Here is a 20,387-nt window from a genome sequence, read left to right as displayed (position 1 = left end):
AAGGTGACATCCAGTTATAGGTGGATGTAATTCCTCAATAAACTGAATTAGAGCAAAAACAATATTTTGAAATATATCTTTTGAGCCAATCCTCTGGAACACAACTTTTATGTAGACTGTATTTTTAGAACATTAAGAGAACTTTATGCAAGACGAGATCCTCTACATGATCTCCATCTATTCTGAGCACACACAGCTTCCACCTTCCTTCACCTCTTATTTTTCTTCATCCATTTCTCAGGGCTTAACTTCTCACTCCTGCTTCTTTTTCTCAACTCTCACAGGAGCTAACTTGCACCAATTCCTCCCCGTCTGCCTTTCTGCATCATGTCTTGGCCCACTCTTTCCCCAAGGCATGTCTGTTTTCTCCTTAGCATTTAGCACCATGCCTGGCTTGTGGGAGGAGAGGCAGGGCAGGGTGTGGTTCAGCTCCAGGGTTTGGAGCCAGCAGACCTGGCAGTAGTTTCTCCATGTATATCCTAAGGAGGTAATAGCAAACCTATTTCTGACGGTTGGTGGTTTCTGGTATGTGATCCCTGTTGTTAGTGATCGGGTCTCAGAGGCAGGTGTTTGTCAGTTGAATGAATTCCTTCACTCTCACCTTTCCCTTCACTCTTCTTGGTTTGGTGTTAGCCTGATGGTACCAGAGTCTTCATTTCTTGTGCCCCACAAGAAAGAGAAGACAATGGCCGTGGCCAGTTCTCTATCTTGATCCATTGCCTTCTACCACTCATCATTTAAGTCATGATATTGACCCGCACTCACTTCTGCATTCTTTTCTCTACCAATTCTGTGACCTGATTTGACCTTTTTAGATCTGTCTGCATCTGGCTTACATTTTCCTTCTCTTCTCCACGCTGTTGCTCTCTCCAGTCCCATTGTCTTTGGGACAAGTTCATGATCCATGGTTAGACAGTACAACCTCCTGCTTTCTCTTTGAGATTTAAACCAACCATCTTTGTTCCATGTTAGCCACGTGAACAACATTCCCTGCCCTAAACCTCATCATGAAAAGTCACTGTTGTTGTATTCCAGGTTCTCCTGCCTGTCCGATCCTTGCCTCCAGTCCAGTGGTTCTCTGAGTGTGGAACCCTGAGCAGCAAAAGCAGCTTTGGCATCACCCAAGAAGTTATTAGACATGCACATTCTCAGTCCCATCCCCAAACCTACTGGGTCAGAAACTCTGGGGATGAGGCCCAGTAATCTGTGTTTACTGCCCTCCAGGAAATTGTCGTGCCCACTAAAGTTTGAGAACCATTGCCTTAACCCATCTAGTCTCCTGCCTTCTCCCTTCCTCCTATTCACACTTAATTAATTCTAGTAGGAAACGTTTTATGCTTGGAGGTAATTGCACCATTTTGAAAACCATTATTCCAGATAATTTTAGAAGATCATGTAAAGCATCAAAATAATTTCCAATACTCAGTGGGCTCTTTCTCGTTCATCATAGCAAGAGATGGTGATGATCTAGATAAAAGAAAGTTCAAATAATCCGTAAGACTCATTTTATTCAGGAGGGTTAAATTCTTCCTGGGGGGGAAACACAGTTTTTCTCATGATGCTGATAAGCAGAGCTGGCAAATGGTAAAAATCCGTGGAGAGCCTAAACAGTCTTAGAGATGCAAACTATTTTATATAGAATGGATAAACAACAAGGTCCTTCTGTGTAGCACAGGGAACTATATTTAGTATCCTGTGATAAACCATAATGGAGAAGAGTATGTAAAAGAATGTGTATATATATATGTAAAAGTGAATCTGTACAGTAGAAATTAACCCAGCATTGTAAATCAACTATATGTCAGTTAAATAAATAGTCTTCAGATTAATCAAACTTGGAATTCCCAAGCATTAGGAATTCCCAGCTAATTCCTTAGCTTGGTGATGAGTATAAGGAGTCCATTACATTAATGCTTCTACTTTTGTGTACATTTGAAAATGTCTTAAGAATTTTAAAATAACAGTTACTTCACAGTAGCAGCATCATTTTATCTCCGTGTTATATGAATCCAAATCAGATTTCAGTTTTGTCACTTCCCATCTTAGTCATAAATGATATTAATAATAAATTTGTACCTATTGCATGGTTTTAATTTATTTCTACTAGATATGTATATACGTAAATGTATGTAAGTAGGTAAGTCAATAGATAAAACATGGTTATCAATGTAAATGTTGAGGAAGTGACCAAAAGCTAAGAAATTTGTGTGGTCTGTATATTGCTGCTGTGTAAATTGACAAATCCTGTAGAAAAACAATTTCACAAGATCTAGGTATGTATCACTAGACACTAAAATAGTAATACGCATAAAATTCATTTGCTGGAATCTCTCCTAAAGGGGGAGAATTCTAATTGCAGAAAAGATTTTATACAGGAAGGTAGTCAGCAGAGATTTCTGTTTTCATAATAGTATAAAACATTGGAAATCCCTTTGTGACCAACCACAGAGAGGTAACTAAATAAACATATGTATATTCATTCAGTATAATTATTAAATGATAACTATACAAATTATAATGCTTATAAAAGTTTTAAAAAACAAAACACAAGGGCTTCCCTGGTGGCGCGGTGGTTGGGGGTCCGCCTGTCGATGCGGGGGATACGGGTTCGTGCCCCGGTCCGGGGGGATCCCGCGTGCCGCGGAGCGACTGGGCCCGTGAGTCATGGCCGCTGAGCCTGCGTGTCCGGAGCCTGTGCTCCGCGGCGGGAGAGGTCGCGGCGGTGAGAGGCCCGCGTACCGCAAAAAAAAAAAAAAAAAAAAACACAAAATAAAATTTGTTACAACTATGGAAAATGTGAAAAACAAATTTTCTGTTAGGGTAGAGATATGATCAGTGTCTTATTTCTTCTTTTTTTTCTCCTATTTTCATTTTTTTAATGGAAATGTGTATTTAGAAATTATGACAGTGGAATTTGCAAGATTGTTTCCTTTCCCAAGTGGTTTGAGGCTTTGTGATTTAGTAAAGGCACTTTTAATCCATAGGGAGCTAAATTTTTTAAGAGTTAATCAGTCCCAAGAGGAGTGAATAATATTGCTTCTCTGTTACCACCAAAACTTCTAGCACTAAGCTAACTGCCTTGATGAAACAGAGATTCATAGAATCTAACGTAATGCAACTTCTGTTGCATCTTTTCTTCCTAATAGTGCATCTATGGTACTTTTAACAGTTAAAATGTATAGCAATCATTCCATCACGTCATTGCCCCAAAGAAGCAGAACATGGCAACCGCCCTGAAACCCCTTCCTCCTCTGGTTGTCTTATCCAAGACTTTTACTACACTTGGAACATCAGAAATCAAAGTGGTTTCCCAGAGATGTATTAAACCTAATGGCAGCTACATCATTATTCCACCAACTGGGACTTTGAAGTAGAGCTACGTCCCACGGTGTCAGTTTGAACAAGCTAAACCAAAGCATGTGAAGAGGACCAGGGACCATCCATTATGGGATGCTGATGCACGAACGCTCACACCCATAGCCCTTCCCATCCTGGGTATGCTCAGTTCAGCTGTGTACTTTCCATAGCATTGGCCTGAGAGTCTGCACTGATCTTCTCTTATTAATAAGAAGTAGTCATATTGTTAATCACAATTATTGTGACTGCTATTACCATTTGAGACACATAAAAAGGTCAAGTGAAAAGAAGGGAAAAAACCCACAATCTTCAAGAATCAGTGCTTTATGTTGTCTGCTTCAGAAGATTTTTTGGTGTCCAATATATATGTATATTTTCTATATTTATAAAAAATTCAGGTCAAATATCATATGTCCTTGAACCATATGCTATCTAAAGCCTGTTGGTTTGTAAATTGCTCTGTTGAACATACATTTCATCAGGCCAATTCTAATTGGGGGCAAAGGGGGTAGGCAGAGGAATCTTTTGCGGCCATCTTATCACTGTGTATAAAATTAAAGCCTTGGGAGGAACAAAGCAAAAGGAAAGGATTATTTATCCAAGATTAACCTTGGAGTCATTTTACTGTTTTATTTCTGCAAGTAAATTATCCATCTTCCCATTTTAAGGCAGGTAATTGCTTTGCTGGCTTCTGTGTTTCTGCTGAAACATAACTTAGAGTCTTTCATCTGGATATTTATTCATCTGACTGGAATAGCTTTCAGTCCTCTTTAAAAATTAATTTGACTTTAATGTCTAGTTATCTAGGACTTCCCTGGGCTAGGATGAAACCACACTGGGGGAATTTTGATTTGACAAACGGCCATTGTGCAGGAGCCTTTGATCCTCCACCATGGTGTTAACTAGCTGCCCCTTGTCTTGCTGAGCTTTGAGCAAGATCAAAGTCTGCACCCCACCGGGCAGGATCACTGGTGGGCACTGGGAGAATCCTGGCACCTCCCAGAGTCTTTGAGCTGCTGCAGCCCTTCTGCTGGAGCTTAGAGCCCTCCTAAACATTTAGAGAACTTGGATGTGCGCAGAGATAAAGAGAAGACAGGGTGAGTTTTTCCTAGGGCCTTGGTGTACCGTGTCCTGGTGCTTGTTGAGTGCTTGAAGCCCTTTGCTCTTCAAAGTAGGAATTCCTGACCTGGTTTTCCAATCTCTGAGTCCTGCTCAGGTTTTCCAAGTTTTCAAAAACTATGAAGAAAAATTTATTTTCATTTTCATTTAAAAAACACATAGAAAATATGGTAGATAATGATTTTTACAATTTTTTAAGTTTTTAAAAATTAGAGTATAGTTGATTTACAATATCATGTTAGTTTCAGGTGTGTACAGCAATGATTCAGTTATACATATATATGTGTGTTTGTGTGTGTGTATACACACACATATTCTTATATGTGTACACATATATGTGTACACACGTTTTTATATATGTATGTACACATATATACACACATACATATATATTCTTTTTCAGATTCTTTTCCCTTATTGGTTATTACAAAATATTGAGACTAGTTCCCTGTGCTATACAGTAGGTCCTTGTTGTCTATCTACTTTATATATGGTAGTGTGTATATGTAAATCCTAATTTATCCCTCCCCACCCCCTTTCCCCTTTGATAACCATAAGTTTGTGTTCTGTGTCTGTGAGTCTCTGTAAATAAGTTCATTCATATCTTTTTTTTTTAGATTTCACATATAAGCAGTATCATATTTGTCTTTCTCTGTTTGGCTTACTTCACTTAGTATGATAATCTCTAGGTCCATCCATGTTGCTGCAAATGGCATTATTTCATTCTTTTTTATGCTTGAGTCATATTGCATGGTATATGTGTACCATATCTTCTTTATCCATTCATCTGTCGATAATTAGAAGAATGGAGAGAAAACAGGCGTATTGCTGAAGATAACTGGAAATTGTCGCCCTGGTGGTTAGATGCCTTGAAAGCAAAAGAACAAGTGTAGACTTTCCATACTGGCCTTGATACAGATTGTTCAAAAGCATCTAGACTCAGGTAGCAGGCTGTAAGTGTCACCCATGCCTGGAAGGCAGGCGTGGTCTAACTCTGCGATCTCCTCGCTCTGACAGATGGGGAGCTCTCCATATCGAATGAAGATGACTCCCTGGAAAACGGACAGTCCCTGAGCTCCAGCCAGCTATCTCTGCCCGCCCTGTCCGAGATGGAGCCAGTCCCGATGCCCAGGGATCCCTGCTCGTACGAGGTGCTCCAGCCTTCCGACATCATGGATGGGACAGGTAATGCCCCTGGTAGACATGGAACTGGTCCCCAGCATGCGGTGTTAGGGGCCTTCAGCCTGGCTGGGCTTTGGCTTCTATTTTGAACCACACTGAACGTAAGGATCTCCTGGAAATGGAGATGAAAGTGACCAGTTAGTACATGCTGAGTGTAAAAATATGGAGGATGTGTCCATTTGTTTTTCTACAGTCTTTAAAAACATTTTTATAATCTGAATCTCTTTAAAGAAGGTATGTCTTGTTTTGTAATACTGATGATTTAAAATGTCTGTTTTCTAACCCTCATTTCTGTGAAGGTAAAGCTAAAGAGTCCTGTGCTTCTGTAGGGTACCTGTCTAAGTCCACCTGGTCACAAGGCCCTGGTATGCCTTTGAATTCTAATCCCAATATACCAGTTAATAGTTATATCAATTTAGTAAATTGTACCAATTTACTATATAAAATCAATTAATGTGTTAGTTGTCTACAGTTTACCAGTGTCCTGCTGACAGATAATTTTGATGCTGTCTGTCACTCCCTCTTTGGTCCAAAGTCCTCTGAGTGGCCAATACTCACCCCCTCGCAAGGCTTGCAGAGTGGTCCTCATTAGCCAGAAGATGGCACCCTCCCGACAGCCAGTAAGGAGAGGTCCTTGCTGTCAGGAGACAAGCCTGGGGGATGGGGCCTCTGGGAATATCTGGAGTCTGGCTGGAGAGGCCACGGCCTTCCCCCACACCGTGTGCAAAGTCTGTGTCATGGAACTCAGACGGGAGGCGAGCCGGATGGTGTTTCCGAGTCAGCGCCATGCTTCACTTTGGGACCCAGCGAGTCACTGCTCCATCGGTGTGTCCAGCACTGATGATAATAGCGTCCCCTGAGACAGGGGAGAACCTGGTTCTCCTGAGGATTGTGTATAGGGCTTTGACTGCCGGAAACACTGCTACCCACAGTGGGGAGAAGAAAGAGAGCAGGGGAGGCTTTCTTCCTGTAGCCGTGATGGGGTGGGGGGGCAGATATGCATCTGAGTTGCATTTCCCTCCCCCTCCCCAAGCTGGGGAGATCGTTCCAACTAAAGCCGTAAATTGAGACTTCTTCCTAGCCTTCCCTGTGACATTGGGATCAGATGGATGTGATTGCTGTAGTGAGATCTGTCATCCCAGGGAAGTCATAGAGTCTCATTCTGTCATTGGCCGGGTTGCCAGCATGGTAGGAGAGCCTGTGTTACCACCCGTGACAGCTCTTAACTGGAGCCGGTCCAGGTCCCCCCACCCTCCGCCCGCCCTGCCATGGGGGAGAGGAGGAAGCAGGCCCGGGTCAGAGCAATGAGAAATGGGCAGAATCAAACCCAGAAAACCACGCTTCTGGCGAGTGCAGGAGAGAGGCAGGTGGAAAGTGAAAAGGGTGTTGATGTGGAGCATCCTGCACCTTATCCAGGTGTATCGGAGCTGGCAGGGGCGGGAAGGTGCCCCTAAAACTGCAGAACACCCCCTGGATGCTGCTGCCCAGCTCGGATGGCCCCAAACCTGGAGGAGCAGCCGCTGCCCCAGACATGTGGGGATCACCTGCCCAGTGTCAGCCTCTAGGCTGTCCTCAGACCCGGGGAGCAGGGACACAAGGAGACCCAGCAGGCAAAAACAAGACCCCAGAATGCATTCTCTCTTCCTTCCCAGCAAAGGGCAAACAGGCCCAAAGGAAGATGCCGGCGTTTGGTGCTGGTTTGGTTCAGAAGGGGCTCCTGGTCCTTGATCCACTACACCTGCCGTCTGTCGGTTGTCGCTGTGGTCCCATGAGTCACATTTTGGAACACCCGTAGAATTTGCATTATAAACAGCAAGGTTGAAGGGATGAAGCTTTGGATGCTTTGAGGAAGTGTCCTCTTCTTTCTTCTCGCTCTTCATCCTCCAGCTCTCTCTGTTTTCTGTCTCTCCCTCCCCCCTGCTTCCCCCACCCTCACCATGGCTTTATTGGATTTCTGGCGTCCTCTCTTTAACACCCCACTTGGACAGCCTGGGGCAGTCGGTGCTCTGCTGTGTCGCTAACCCTGTCCTGTGTGCCCCTCCGGCTTCCGCCGGCCGCACCTGCACTGCGTTTGTGTAATGTCGCTGTGTGTCATGTGGTTGTCCCCTCAGTGTCTGAAGAGAGTCCCTCTGCCAGTGAGTCTGGAGTCCTCCTGCCCCAAGATCCTTCAGCCAAATCCGTCCTGCTCCTGCCCCCCAAAAAACCTGCTGCTTTCCCTGGAGACCATGCGGAGACCCCAGTGCAGCAGCTCTCTGTCCTCAAGCAGCCCCCTGCCCTGCCTCCCAAACCCACTGCCAGGATTGCCAGCCACTTAACAGGTGAGTCAAGATGTCTTCTGGGGACCCGCAGCTGTGCCTTCCCTTCAAGGGATCCTTTCTTGTGCTTTTTCGTTTTCTCTGGGGCCCGATGCACCTCTTTGGCAAGGTTGCTCCATGGGACATTTGGGGGTTTCTGTGTGTCTTGGTACATGCCGTCGTGACCTGGGTTTGTGTGTTCGTGTCTAGAAGCATGCGATATACACCTGCCAGTCATAGGCTGAGAGGCTGCAGTCGTGTGCATTTGTGAACATGTACGTTGGCATTTATGTGGCTAAGTAAAGATTACTTGCCCATGTAGGTGAATTAGATTCACCATCAAAATCTTTGCAGAGATAAAGAGTAGCGCCTGTTCCCTTCATAATGAGTTTGCCAAAGCTTTAAATTTTTTGTCTTTAAATAATTCATCTGAAGCCCAGCGTATTTCTTCTATTAAAATTTAGGTCTTTGCTGTTCTTTTTGCGGTGGGGGGGAAGCAAAGACAGGGTATTGTGGGAAATACCTTTAGAGAAGAGCAACCTGAGGATGTTGTCCTAAAATAACTTTTTTAAAATTGAAGTATAGTTGATTTACAATATTGTGTTAGTTTCAGATATACAGCAAAGTGACTCAGTTATATATTTCTTTCAGATTATAATCGGGATTAACAGATACAAACTACTATATGCAAAATAGATACACGACAAGAATTAGCACAGGGGACTATATTCAGTAACTTGTAATAACCTGAAGTGATTTTATATTTTCATTATTCAAGTGTTATTTAACAAATGCACCCACAGTTATTAAATTGAGCATTCAGTGAAATTGCACTTCACCACACATTAGCACACGAATCGGTCATGACTTTGTGATTTAAGGTTGTGGTGTAATCAGAGATTCAAGATTTCAGAGGGGTGTTTCTCCAACCTTGATAATAATCCCACCTGACGCTGATCAACTGCCTTTTTTACAATATGTTTGCTATTTTTATAAATAATCTCTAATTGATCTCTATATACTTTTGTAAGATGGGATGGGGATGAAAGAATTTCACCTGTTTTATCATTAAAAACCTGAGGTTCAAGAAAATAAGTGACTTTTCCAGGGCTGGCAGGAATTCTGCAGTAGAGCCACAGTTAGACCCTGTGTTTCCCAACTCCTAGTTCAATGAATGTTGTTTCCACGGTGGCAGGGTGTCTCTCACATGGCACTGAGTTTTATTAGGTTACAATTCAAATATAAGTTTTTGTCAAGCTCCTCTATCAATGTACACATCCATCCAAGTCAGGGTTTGTGGTTCAAAAGGGCAAATTTCCTTCTAAAGGAACCGTTCGACACATTAATAACAGTGCCCCCAAATTTAAATGCATAGAAAACCACAAAGGAAAAAAAGCCCTTGTAAGCCTCCCTCTAAGACATAACCACTGTCCATCTATCATTTATCTAATAAAAATCAAATACTGCTGTACATTTTCTTTTATCACCTGCTTTTTGCTCTCAGGGATGACTTATGAACTGGTTCTCATGTTAGTACATATCCCACAACATGACCTTGTTAGCTACGTGGCGGGGATCCCGATTTACATGATGGACCCCTTAAGAGGTTTGCATCTTCCTTATTGTAAAAAACGCAGCATCTCAACAGTGTGCATGTATTTTTATAAGCATCTCTGAGTTTTTCCTCACTTATTCCTGGTATGAGAATCGCTAATTCTAATTCTAGAAATAAATTATGTGTGTTTTAAGGGCTATGTACCTTTTAAGACTTAGATGCCAGATTTCCCTTGAGAAAGATTGTGTTGAAAAACAAACTCCTGCATATGGTACATATTTATTCAGCACATCTAACTCTAGGCGGAATTCTGTGCTAGGTATCAAAGTGGGTACAAATACATGAGGGTTCAGTGTATATGTATATGATATATATATATACAGATATGAATATATATTTTAAATATGCAAAAATAGAGCGCCAGAATAACTATTGTTGGGTGTAATACTTGCAGTTCTGCACAGTCTGATAGAAGGGTTCTAGGAGAGCCTGAAACTTGAGCCCACCCTTAAAGCATGAAGGACTTTTATAGAGAATGAGGAAAGAACATTCCAGAAAAGAAGACCTGCACAAAGACTCAGAGGCGGCCATGCTTCGGGCCGGTGACAAGGAGGCTGAGCTGGGGTGGAGGGTCCGTCTTGGGGTGTACTGAGAGAGAGCGTTCTCCAGGTAGGGCATGTGAGGATTTAGATTTTATCCCCGTGGCACTGGAGAGCCTTCGGAGGTTTTTGAGCTGGGGAGTGGGTGGTATGATGAAAACTAGACTTTAAGGTATACTCCTGGGTCACTGTATAGAATGAACAGGAAGAGGGGAAGGTTGAAGGCCCGACGGAGAAGCTGCCGAGGCCTGCCCTGTGTCTTGTTCTCCAAAATCACTAGTTGAATTAAATCAAACAACTTGAGGCAGGGAGACACTTTAAGAGGCTGCTCCAGTTGTTGAAATAGAAGCTCAAAGCATCTGACTGATGGCAGTGGGAAGAGAATGGACCAGTAGACAAGACATTTTAAAAGAAGAATTGGGGCTTCCCTGGTGGCGCAGTGGTTGAGGGTCCGCCTGCCGATGTGGGGGACGCAGGTTCATGCCCCAGTCCGGGAAGATCCCATATGCCGTGGAGCGGCTGGGCCCGTGAGCCATGGCCGCTGTGCCTGTGCATCCGGAGCCTGTGCTCCGCAACAGGAGAGGCCACAACAGTGAGAGGCCCGCGTACCGCAAAAAAAAAAAAAAGAAGAATTGACAGCATTTTTTAAACTAACATTAAGTTAAATCTAATTTATCTAGTTACCCAATTAATAGACGCACATGTCACCTTCAGCCATGAGCCCAGAACTTGGGTGGCCTGGTATCCGCAGGCCTCTCTTGCTCTATTAGCCCAGTCTCTCCAGCTTCCGTTTTTCTTTCCCCAAGAGAGGGGATTTTATCTATTATCTGTACATCTCATCTCCATAGAGCTTGGGTCAAAGGGATAAAAATACATAAAAGCTGATAATCCTTACCATATTGTACCTGGTAGCCTCTTAAATATGATGAAGGCAAGACAGATACAGGGGTGTGTGGACTGCAAGTCTGGTGCTTTCCTTTGGGGGTTTAAACTCCATTAGACTTACTTAATTTTTGTTAAGTCAACAATCGGTCATAATGAATCTGCATCACCATGAGGCAGCCCCCTTAACCCTGTTCTCTTACTCATTAGAGGCACCTGAGCCATGTGAGCAGGAATTAATAAACTGAGAATTCTAGAACTCTTGAGACTTGAGAGTTTTAGCATGTTCTCAGTGTCCGTCGTTCTGTTGACATTTTTGAAAGGAAACAGACAACAACTTGAAAGGCACCGAGCAGGGCTGGTAAAGAGTGACAGTGGTTACTGGTCCAGTAGATACTGGAGGAAGCGTTAGCCTGGGCTGAGGCTACCTCTGGGTGCACGATCAGGGAAAGATATGCAGAAATATCTCTGCTTTGGCATTTGCTTCCATTTGATTAGGAAAATCATAATGAACTTGGAGACTATTTGCCTTATGCGTTTTCTCTGTTCTTTAGCCGGATAGAGGGAAGCCCTCTTGCTCTCCCAAACTCCTCTTCTCTTGTCATCTTCATCCTTCTTATCTCCAACATCAGTATGCACAGCGGCCTGTATCCCAGGGTCAGGAGTTGTTGGGTGTCAGCTTCCCTTCCATTCTGGAAGGACAGTGCCCAGCAGAGCTGGTTACATAACGAATATGATCTGAGATAATGATTCTCAAAACGCATCCTTCTTGGAATAATGGCTGACCCCAGAGGAAAAGGGTAGCGGAAGCAAAGAATACTGTCTCCTACTTTTCTAAGTCTCCATCAGTCACCTCTCCAGCCATCCTGGCTCCAGGAGTCAAATGTTAAACATTGTGTGAATCATCCAGTCCTTGTGCATAAGGTACCTGTGATTAGGTACCCCACAAGTGCCATTGGAATGAAGGATAATCAACTTCTGTGATAGCTGAGCTTCACAGTCTGACAGTCACACTTGGGTAATAATGGCAGCTGCCATTTTTGGAGAAATTTACAATGTACCATTTAGTCCTATGAGGTAGATACTATTTTCTTTATTCCTTCCTTTTCATAGAGGAGGAAAATGAAATTCAGAGAAGTTAAATTACTCGGTCATGGTGACGTAGCTAGTAAGTCCAGAGACAGACTCTACCCATTTTGTTTTACCCCAGAGCCCTCCTCTTAGCCATTAGTTTATACCATCTCTGCTAAGATACCTATTCTTAAAATTCGTAACAACGGAATCTCTACTAAGAGATCTCCGTTGTGAGATGCTCTAACATCTCTATTAAGATACCTATTCTTAAAATTCATAACAATGGAATCTCTACTAAGAGATCTAAGAGATCTCCGTTGTGAGATGCTCTAACATCTCTACTAAGATACCTATCCTTAAATTCGTAACAATGGAATCATTAGTTTTCTTTGGGTTTTGTTTATTTATTTTTTGTTTTGGTTTGCTTTTCTATTTTCTCTTTGGTGTTTAATCTGTTTAAGAAATTAGAAAATCTGCTTTGTTTGTATAACTCAAAGATAAAAAAAATTGTCCAGTCTTTCGAAAATAAGTAATGTTCTTAAGGCACTCGATCATAAAGAGTTTCAAAGAACATGCTAGAAAGAGACAGTCTAAGAATCAAGAATGGGGCCGATCACATGGGAAGCACTTGACCACAGTTAGAAACCAACAGCTCAGCAAAGAAAGGGAACTCGCTGATCCTTAGAAACAAGTCCTTCTGCTATTGTGGACGGGCCCAGGGTATAGTTGCACTGTCTTTAGAACCTGAAATACAGGGAAGCTTACTGTATTAGAACTGGTTGATTGCTAGTTTCAATGTTACGAAGTATTTGCAACTGCAAATTTCCCTGCCAGACAGCAGCCATGCCCCATGGTGTTTTTTCAGCCCCAGCACGTGTCTAATGAGAATCCTCTATGCAGAGCTTGTCAAGGTAAAACCAGTATTTCTATTTAGAGCTGTCTCTCTAGTTTTTGTTTGTTTGTTTGTTTGTTTGCTGTACGCGGGCCTTTCACTGTTGTGGCCTCTCCCGTTGCGGAGCACAGGCTCTGGATGCGCGGGCTCAGCGGCCATGGCTCATGGGCCCAGCCGCTCCGCGGCATGCGGGATCCTCCTGGACCAGGGCACGAACCCGTGTCCCCTGCATCGGCAGGCGGACTCTCAACCACTGCGCCACCAGGGAAACCCTGTCTCTCTAGTTTTGAGGACAGTGTCTACAGTGGGCTGTTCTATACCCACATTCTGATCTGTAATTTCATTAGGTTTCTCTGTCCCCATTTCTCCCCAGTATATCCCACCCCACCCTCCTTGTTCTCCTCTTTCAGCTTCCTCTCCAACCCTCCAAAATCATCTAACTACTTTTGTCTCATTCCTTGCCTTCCCTTCTGGTATTCTCCTCAGAAAGTGCAAGAAAACTGATGACTAGACCATTGAGACCCTGGACCTCATCTGTTCTTTTAAATGGAAAAAATGAATCATAACCCAGAGGCCTCATAAAGAGGCTTAAGGTTCACAATCTCTTGATAACTGATATTTTGAAGGAATGGGAAATTTGTCTGAATTTACTCTTTATACCCATTTCTCCATAGTATTCCGGTCTTGATTTTCTTTTCTCAAAATGCAGAAATTCTTTTCTTAGTGCATCGAAGGACTATCTATGGATTAAAACATGATTAAAAGGATGCTTTCTGCTCTGACATCTATGATCAAGGCAAAGATTACAACAAAATACCTTTCTTTTTTTGGAGCTCTGTTAGGTTGGAGATTTAATTCACTTGGCACTTTTCTTTTTGCGGTGAAAACACATAATATAAAATTTACCACCTTAACCATTTTTAAATATACAGCCAGTAATGTTATGTATAATCACATTGTGCAACAGATTTCCAGAACTTTTTCATCTTGCAAAATTGAAATTCTGCCTATTAAAAACACCCCTTTCTCTTTCATCTCCCCTTGGCCCCTGGGAACCTCCATTTTACTCCTTGATTCTATGAATTTGACTGCTCTGGGTACCTCATACAAATGGAATCATACAGTATTTGTCTTTTTGTGGCTGGCTTTTTTCACTCAGCCTAGTGTCCTTAAGGTTCGTGCATGTTGTGGCGTGTGACAGGATTTCCTCCCTTCGTAAGGCCGACTGGCACTTACATTTTGTGTGTTTTTTGCACTATGAGCAAAGTGCTCTCCCAGCCCTGATGTAATTTACAAAAAGTGTTTTCTTATCAGAGTTGTAGATGGTTGTAAGCTACAGAAAACGTTTAATGTGAAGATGTATAAACATGGTTCTAAAGAAATTCAAATAGTAAGAGATCAAATCCTTTGGGAGGAATCCGGAAAAGCACCACAGAGGAGGATGTATGTTTAAGACAGGCCATAAAGATAAGCAAAATTAGTAGGGATGGGTGAGGAACTTGCCAGGAAATGGGAAGCAGGGTTCACAGAGGCGCATGCATGCAAGGCATAGCATGTTCAAGACGTAGCAGACAGCGCAGCTTGGCAGGGATGTGGGATTCCTGTAGGGAAGTCAAGAAAGATCAGGCCAGCAGTGGGTTGAGGGTTAACTGTGGAGAACCTTGAAAGCCACAACGAGGGATTTAACTTTGGAGGAGGAAGAGGGCATCTTTTGTGGACTTTTAGCAGCATTTGCTTGATTTCAACCAAGCCTGTCTCTTTGATGTTTGGATAAGATGGATGCTACTGCTGTTGGATGGACTTACAACTGGATGGCTGAATGTAACTGGGGCTGCCCAGCGTCAACCTGAAATTGCAGAGGGCACCAAGCGGCTGCCCTTGGCTCTTCCTCTTGGACATTGTTTCAGTGTCCCAGGGGTCAGTTTCCCCGGGGGTGGGGATTTAGTCTGCCTTGTTCCCTGCTGTGTCCTTAGCTAGTGCTGTTCAGCAGCAGAACAGGAGGCCATGAGAGGCATAGAGCCCCACTGCAGAGGCATTGAAGGAGGAGCTGGATGATCATTTGCCCATGAGTTCATAGCAGGACACTTGCTTCTTTAGGAGAAGCTGTGCACATTGTTCTCTGGCTCTGAATGCTGCTGAAAATGAAATCTGATTCTCGTGGCTTCTGTGGTGTCTGAAGGAAACATGATAACCTAGGTAGAAAAGCAACTTCCCTTAAGGGTAGCAGTTAGAGCACGACAGTCATCCATCGGGCAAACTTGTGGTCCAGCCTCAGGTGTCAGTGAGTACACTCGGAATTTCACGGGGATATGGGGATACCCTGCAGATGGTTAGACCAGCTACCACCATCAGTATAAATGCAAGAAATCTGAGTGTGTCCTCTGACAGTGAATAAATATCGTGCATCAGATGGATGTAGGGTTAGAGATGAACTGTAGCTGTCCTCATTTGCCTTCATAAGATTTATGGATCTAGGGACTTCCCTGGTGGTACAGTGGTTAAGAATCCACTCTAGGGACTTCCCTGGTGGTCCAGTGGTGAAGAATCCGCCTTCCAGTGCAGGGGACGTGGGTTGGATTCATGGCCGGGGAACTAAGATCCCACATGCCGTGGGGCAACTAAGCCTGCGCACCACAACTACTGAGCTTGTGTGCCTCAACTAGAGCCCGTGTGCCACCAACTACAGAGTCCAGGTGCTCTGGAGCCCATGTGCCACAACTAGAGAAGAGAAAAGCCTGCATGCCACAACTAGAGAGAAGCCTGTGCGCCACAACTAGAGAGCCCACATGCTCTGGAGCCCACACACCACAACTAGAGAAGAGAAAAATCCGCACACCACAACTAGAGAGAAGCCCGCGCACTGCAACGAAGACCCGACGCAGCCAAAAAAAATAAAATAAAATAACATAAAACATTTTTTAAAAAGAAAAGAAAAGAATCCTCTCTAGGGCCCACATGCTGCAACTACTGAGCCCGAGTGCTGCAACTACTGAAGCCCATGCGCCTAGAGCCCGTGCTTCACAACAAGAGAAGCCACCGCAATGAGAAGCCCACGCATCGCAAGGAAGAGTAGCCCCCCCTCGCCACAATGAAGACTCAATGCAGCCAAAAATAAATAAAAAATAAATTAAGACTTTAAAAAAAAAGATTTATGGATCTAGCTTGAACTTCTTGATACCTTCACCATGAATGTACTACCTCTTAATCGGGATATGCTCTAAGTAGTATTTCATTGTATGTGATCTAAATTTATTGCTTAAAACTTCACAGATAGATCCCCTGGTTCCCGTGTTCTGAGACCAGGTGAGCATGTGTGTGTTTGCCTCCTTGACTTTGTGATTTTGATTTGACTCGCTCTCAGCTTTTGCCTGGATGCTCAAGATAGCAGTGCTCCCTGGTGGGCACCGTCCAATCCAGGCTCCTTTCCGTTGCCCATTCTGGACCTTCTTGCCTGCCTTTACACCTGTCTCGTGGAAGGCTCGGGTTCAACCACCCAGTTATCAATTGCCTGGCCGTCTCCTTGCCTGGTCTCCCTGGGAGCACTAGCACTAGTCTGCATTGCTGCAAAAATAAACGATAGAATGTGTTTTGATCAATGACTTACAATTTCTAACAAAATACTGATCTTATGAGCAGGTGTTTGTTCTTGGGATTATAGGGCCATCTGCAGTTTTGACTCTTTGAAAGCAGTTTCCCGACAAGGAATAAGGTGTCGTTTGACTTTTACAAAATCGAATGTAGTTGTGGCAGAGCTGACATGCCCAAGTGACCCAGTTAGCTGGTGAGCCACGCCTCCACTGCCCCGTGTCACCATCTCAGGGAGGCACTCACTTCCCTACTTGCTGTCATCTCCCCAGGTGGCCTTGGGAAGGGTCCATTTAAAAACAAAAATGAGTCTTTGTGGAAAGTGGCTCTGAAACAGTCAGGTGCTGGTGATGTGTATATGATCATGGCCCTCATTTTAGGATTCTGGAAGGTCTCAGGACACAATCCCCACAACGTCAGGTGCTTGCTGAGGTTTCCGTGCGCTGGGCTGGTCAGTCAACACATTTTTGCCTTTCCAGGTATCTGGCCAAAAAAAAAAAAAGGCCAGACTACCTTAAAATCCCCAGGATGGCCCAAAGTGATCGGTGGGGCTCCTATAAGCACCTTTCTTATAGCCAGGGGAATCTGATTCTGTGGTTTCATGGTACTGGACTCTTATTTAAGTTCTAAGTACACTTCTTACAGACTCTTCATGTCCTTGGATGGATGCCTGTATCTATGAAAGGAGATCAGAGATTCTAACCCACTAGAACCAGGTGACAAATGACTGAGAAATTCTTACAACACTTTTGTTCATTGAGACGTTAAGTGCTACTATCATTGGCAAGTGTATCTGAATCGTCTATTATAAAGTTATAAATCTTCTCCAGCTTCTACAGCTGTTGTTAACTTAAAAAGTCAGGAGAGGGGCTAGGGGTGTATTCATTTAGCCCAGACTCATTCAGTGTATAGACTACAGTCCTCTGGCACCAGTCTCAACTACAGAAGTAATCGGGGGTTTTCACTTTCTTGTGTGGAGTCCTAAGCCAGAGGTGTGTCAGGTTTGGAAATAGAGCCCCCTTGGCTTTTCTGGCTCTGACGTAGTTGGGGTTTATTTTTCTTGTTCTCTGGCACTGGTTGGTTTTGCTCTTTCCACTCCATCAGCAGAGACAGTTTTATGAATATACTGCACCTCGATCAGTCTGGCTGCCAACGACTCATCCATTTCTAAGTCAGCAAGCAGAGAGCTTTGGCTGCCAAAGACTCATCCATTTCGAAGTCAGCAAGCAGAGAGCTTTGCGTGTGCCCCAGCAGGAGCAGCCACTATCGTTATAGATGCAAGAGGTAGTGTGTGTCCTCCCATAATCCGTAAATGTTGTGCATCAGAGAGAGGCAAAGTATTGTATCCAGGGAGGTGCTATCAAGGTAAAGAAGGCTTTTTTTTTCTTTCTTTCTGCGGTACACGGGCCTCTCACTGCTGTGGCCTCTCCCATTGCGGAGCACAGGCTCCGGATGCACAGGCTCAGCGGCCATGGCTCACGGGCCCAGCCACTCTGCGGCATGTGGGATCTTCCCGGACCGGGGCACCAACTCGTGTCCCCTGCATCGGCAGGCGGACTCTCAACCACTGCGCCACCAGGGAAGCCCCAACAAGGCTTTTTTTTTTTTTTTGCGGTATGCGGGCCTCTCACTGTTGTGGCCTCCCCCGCTGCGGAGCACAGACTCCGGACGCGCAGGCCCAGCGGCCATGGCTCACGGGCCCAGCCGCTCCGCGGCATATGGGATCCTCCCAGACCGGGGCACGAACCCGTATCCCCTGCATCGGCAGGCGGACTCTCAACCACTGCGCCACCAGGGAGGCCCCAACAAGGCATTTTTAATCCGTGGATTTTTAGAGGTAAAAGTACCTGGGTCCCAAGAAGCTCAGCTAAATTTCTTAGCTAATGCATCCCAGAGAATCCAGGTTTTCTGACTCCTGGTTCTGCATCCTTCTCCGCCAGCTCAGTACTGATGCAGGACTGTGTGCATCGGAATGGTACGCTGAAACCTGGACAGCCTTGCCTTTTTCCCTTTCCTCAGTGCCATGTTGCAAACATGGAAGACTTCTAGGATGGTCCCTCGGAAGCCTCTTTGCTCTGCTACTTGATTCACTTTCACCAGGTTTTTTCACCCACTTACTTACAATGGAACCGCCACACACTCTGTTGATTTCTCGGCTTCTCTCCCTCCCTCCCAGGCTGGGAAGCATCAGGTGAGGTAGACTCTCACAGGGACAGCAAGAGTCCTATTTGTACCGCTGCAGATGTATGTCACACTTTGCAATTTACAAAGCATGTCCACATTATCTTGTCTGACCCTCACAATGACCTGTGGGAGAAGCCCGGAATATATCATATTATTATTATTTCACAATGAATTAACACTACATTTGTTGAACTCCTGTTACATATCAAGGACTCTACTGGGGTTTGGGGTTTTTTTTTTAATTTTTGAATTTTATTTATGTTTTTTATACAGCAGGTTCTTATTAGTCATCCATTTAATACACATCGGTGTATACATGTCCATCTCAATCTCCCATTTCATCACACCACCACCTACTGTGGGTATTTTATACTCAGGCCCTCTGCTAACTTGTTTGGGGATTTTATAAACTTATGAAAAGGTGCCCTTTGGCGAAATGAATTACACAAAGCGGCCCCTTCTTCTTGGGTGACTCAAAGCCAGACCTCAGGCTGTATTTCAGCCCACTTATCCCCTTACATGGAGGTTGTGTAGACGTTAATCTGTTCACTTCTCATAACAGACCTATCAGGTGGGCAGTGCTCCCTTTCTAGAGATGGGAAAACTGAAGGTCAGAGAGGATAAATGTCTTAGGCGGAGCTACAGGGCTTCTTGGTCTTAGGGCTGAGATTAAACTCCAGCTCTTCTGAGTTCTAAGCTGGTGGTGACTTCTCCAGACCATTGTACCCTCAGCCTGCAGCAGAAGCCTCTGGCAGGTCCCGCCCAGCCCTCAGGGAGCAAGCACCAGGCTGCCTGTCCTCCGGGAGGCCCTGGGCACTTGTCATTTTGCCGATGGAGGGAGCAGCCTCTTCACAAAGTGGCGGCTCTTAGAGGATGGTTCTCGACTTGATTGTGTACTGAGTCCCCTGGGGACCTTGTCGTGATGCAGATTCTGAGTCAGGAGGTCTGGGCTGGGCCCTGAGACTCTGCATTTCCTCCCAAGAGGTTCTGCCACAGCTTTTAGTCCATGAACCACACTTTCTTTGATTAGCAGACCCTTTGTGTAGGAGAAACTGCTCCCTAAGCTCTACCTTTTCCCGCTGCTCGAAAGACATGGTGAGAAGGAAAACCAGCAAATGTTTACGGAACATCTACTATGCACTAGGCCCTGCTGGTGAACAGGTGAGGAAACAGCTCCACCCAGTATGACTTAATTAACACATCAGGTCCACCTACTGCAAATAAAAATTAGCAACAAGTCAAGAAAAGTGAGATGGATTAAATCCACTGTCTATGAAATGCTGTGGTAAAGGGAAATCGGGGGCCGTGAGAGCTCAGGGGTGAGCTCCTAAACCAACCTTGGGGAGGACAGATGGGCTTCCTGAGGAAGCAGTTCAGTAATGATGAAAATGATAGCAATGAGAATTATAGTTACTATTTATTGAGGAACCAAGTGTCAGGCACTGTGCAGCCCAGTTTACGTACTTTATCTTATTTAATTTTCACATGAATCGCGTGATATGTTAATTCATCACCATTTCACAGATTGGAAAACTGAACGTCAAATAGGTTAAGCAATTTGCTGGTGCTAACAGAGCTAAATGAATGTGATTTTATAGTTTATCTTCTATTTCTAGTAGGACAAATTTTGGTCATCATGTTGTGCTTCTCCATCCTATAACTTG

The 20,387-nt window shown here is 44.3% G+C and overlaps 1 protein-coding gene across 3 annotated transcripts in view; it reads left to right on the top strand.

Moving 5' to 3' along the window:
• The window catches only part of PHACTR1 (phosphatase and actin regulator 1), a 248,428-nt gene that overhangs the window by 154,989 nt on the left and 73,052 nt on the right, over positions 1-20,387 (top strand). For 2 of the 3 annotated variants that reach the window (XM_082637352.1, XM_082637351.1), the window contains exon 4: positions 5,494-5,661. In XM_082637352.1, the coding sequence (XP_082493478.1) occupies positions 5,494-5,661 (168 nt within the window). Of the gene's footprint in view, positions 1-5,493; positions 5,662-7,769; positions 7,977-20,387 lie in introns of all 3 variants that reach the window. The other variant, XM_082637350.1, reaches the window with a different exon arrangement.

The sequence above is a fragment of the Mesoplodon mirus genome, assembly GCF_964341445.2.
Source record: "Mesoplodon mirus genome assembly, chromosome: 12".
NCBI lineage: Eukaryota > Metazoa > Chordata > Mammalia > Artiodactyla > Ziphiidae > Mesoplodon > Mesoplodon mirus.
The sequence above is the reverse complement of the archived record's forward strand: the minus strand, read 5'-3'. Positions and strand labels throughout refer to the sequence as shown.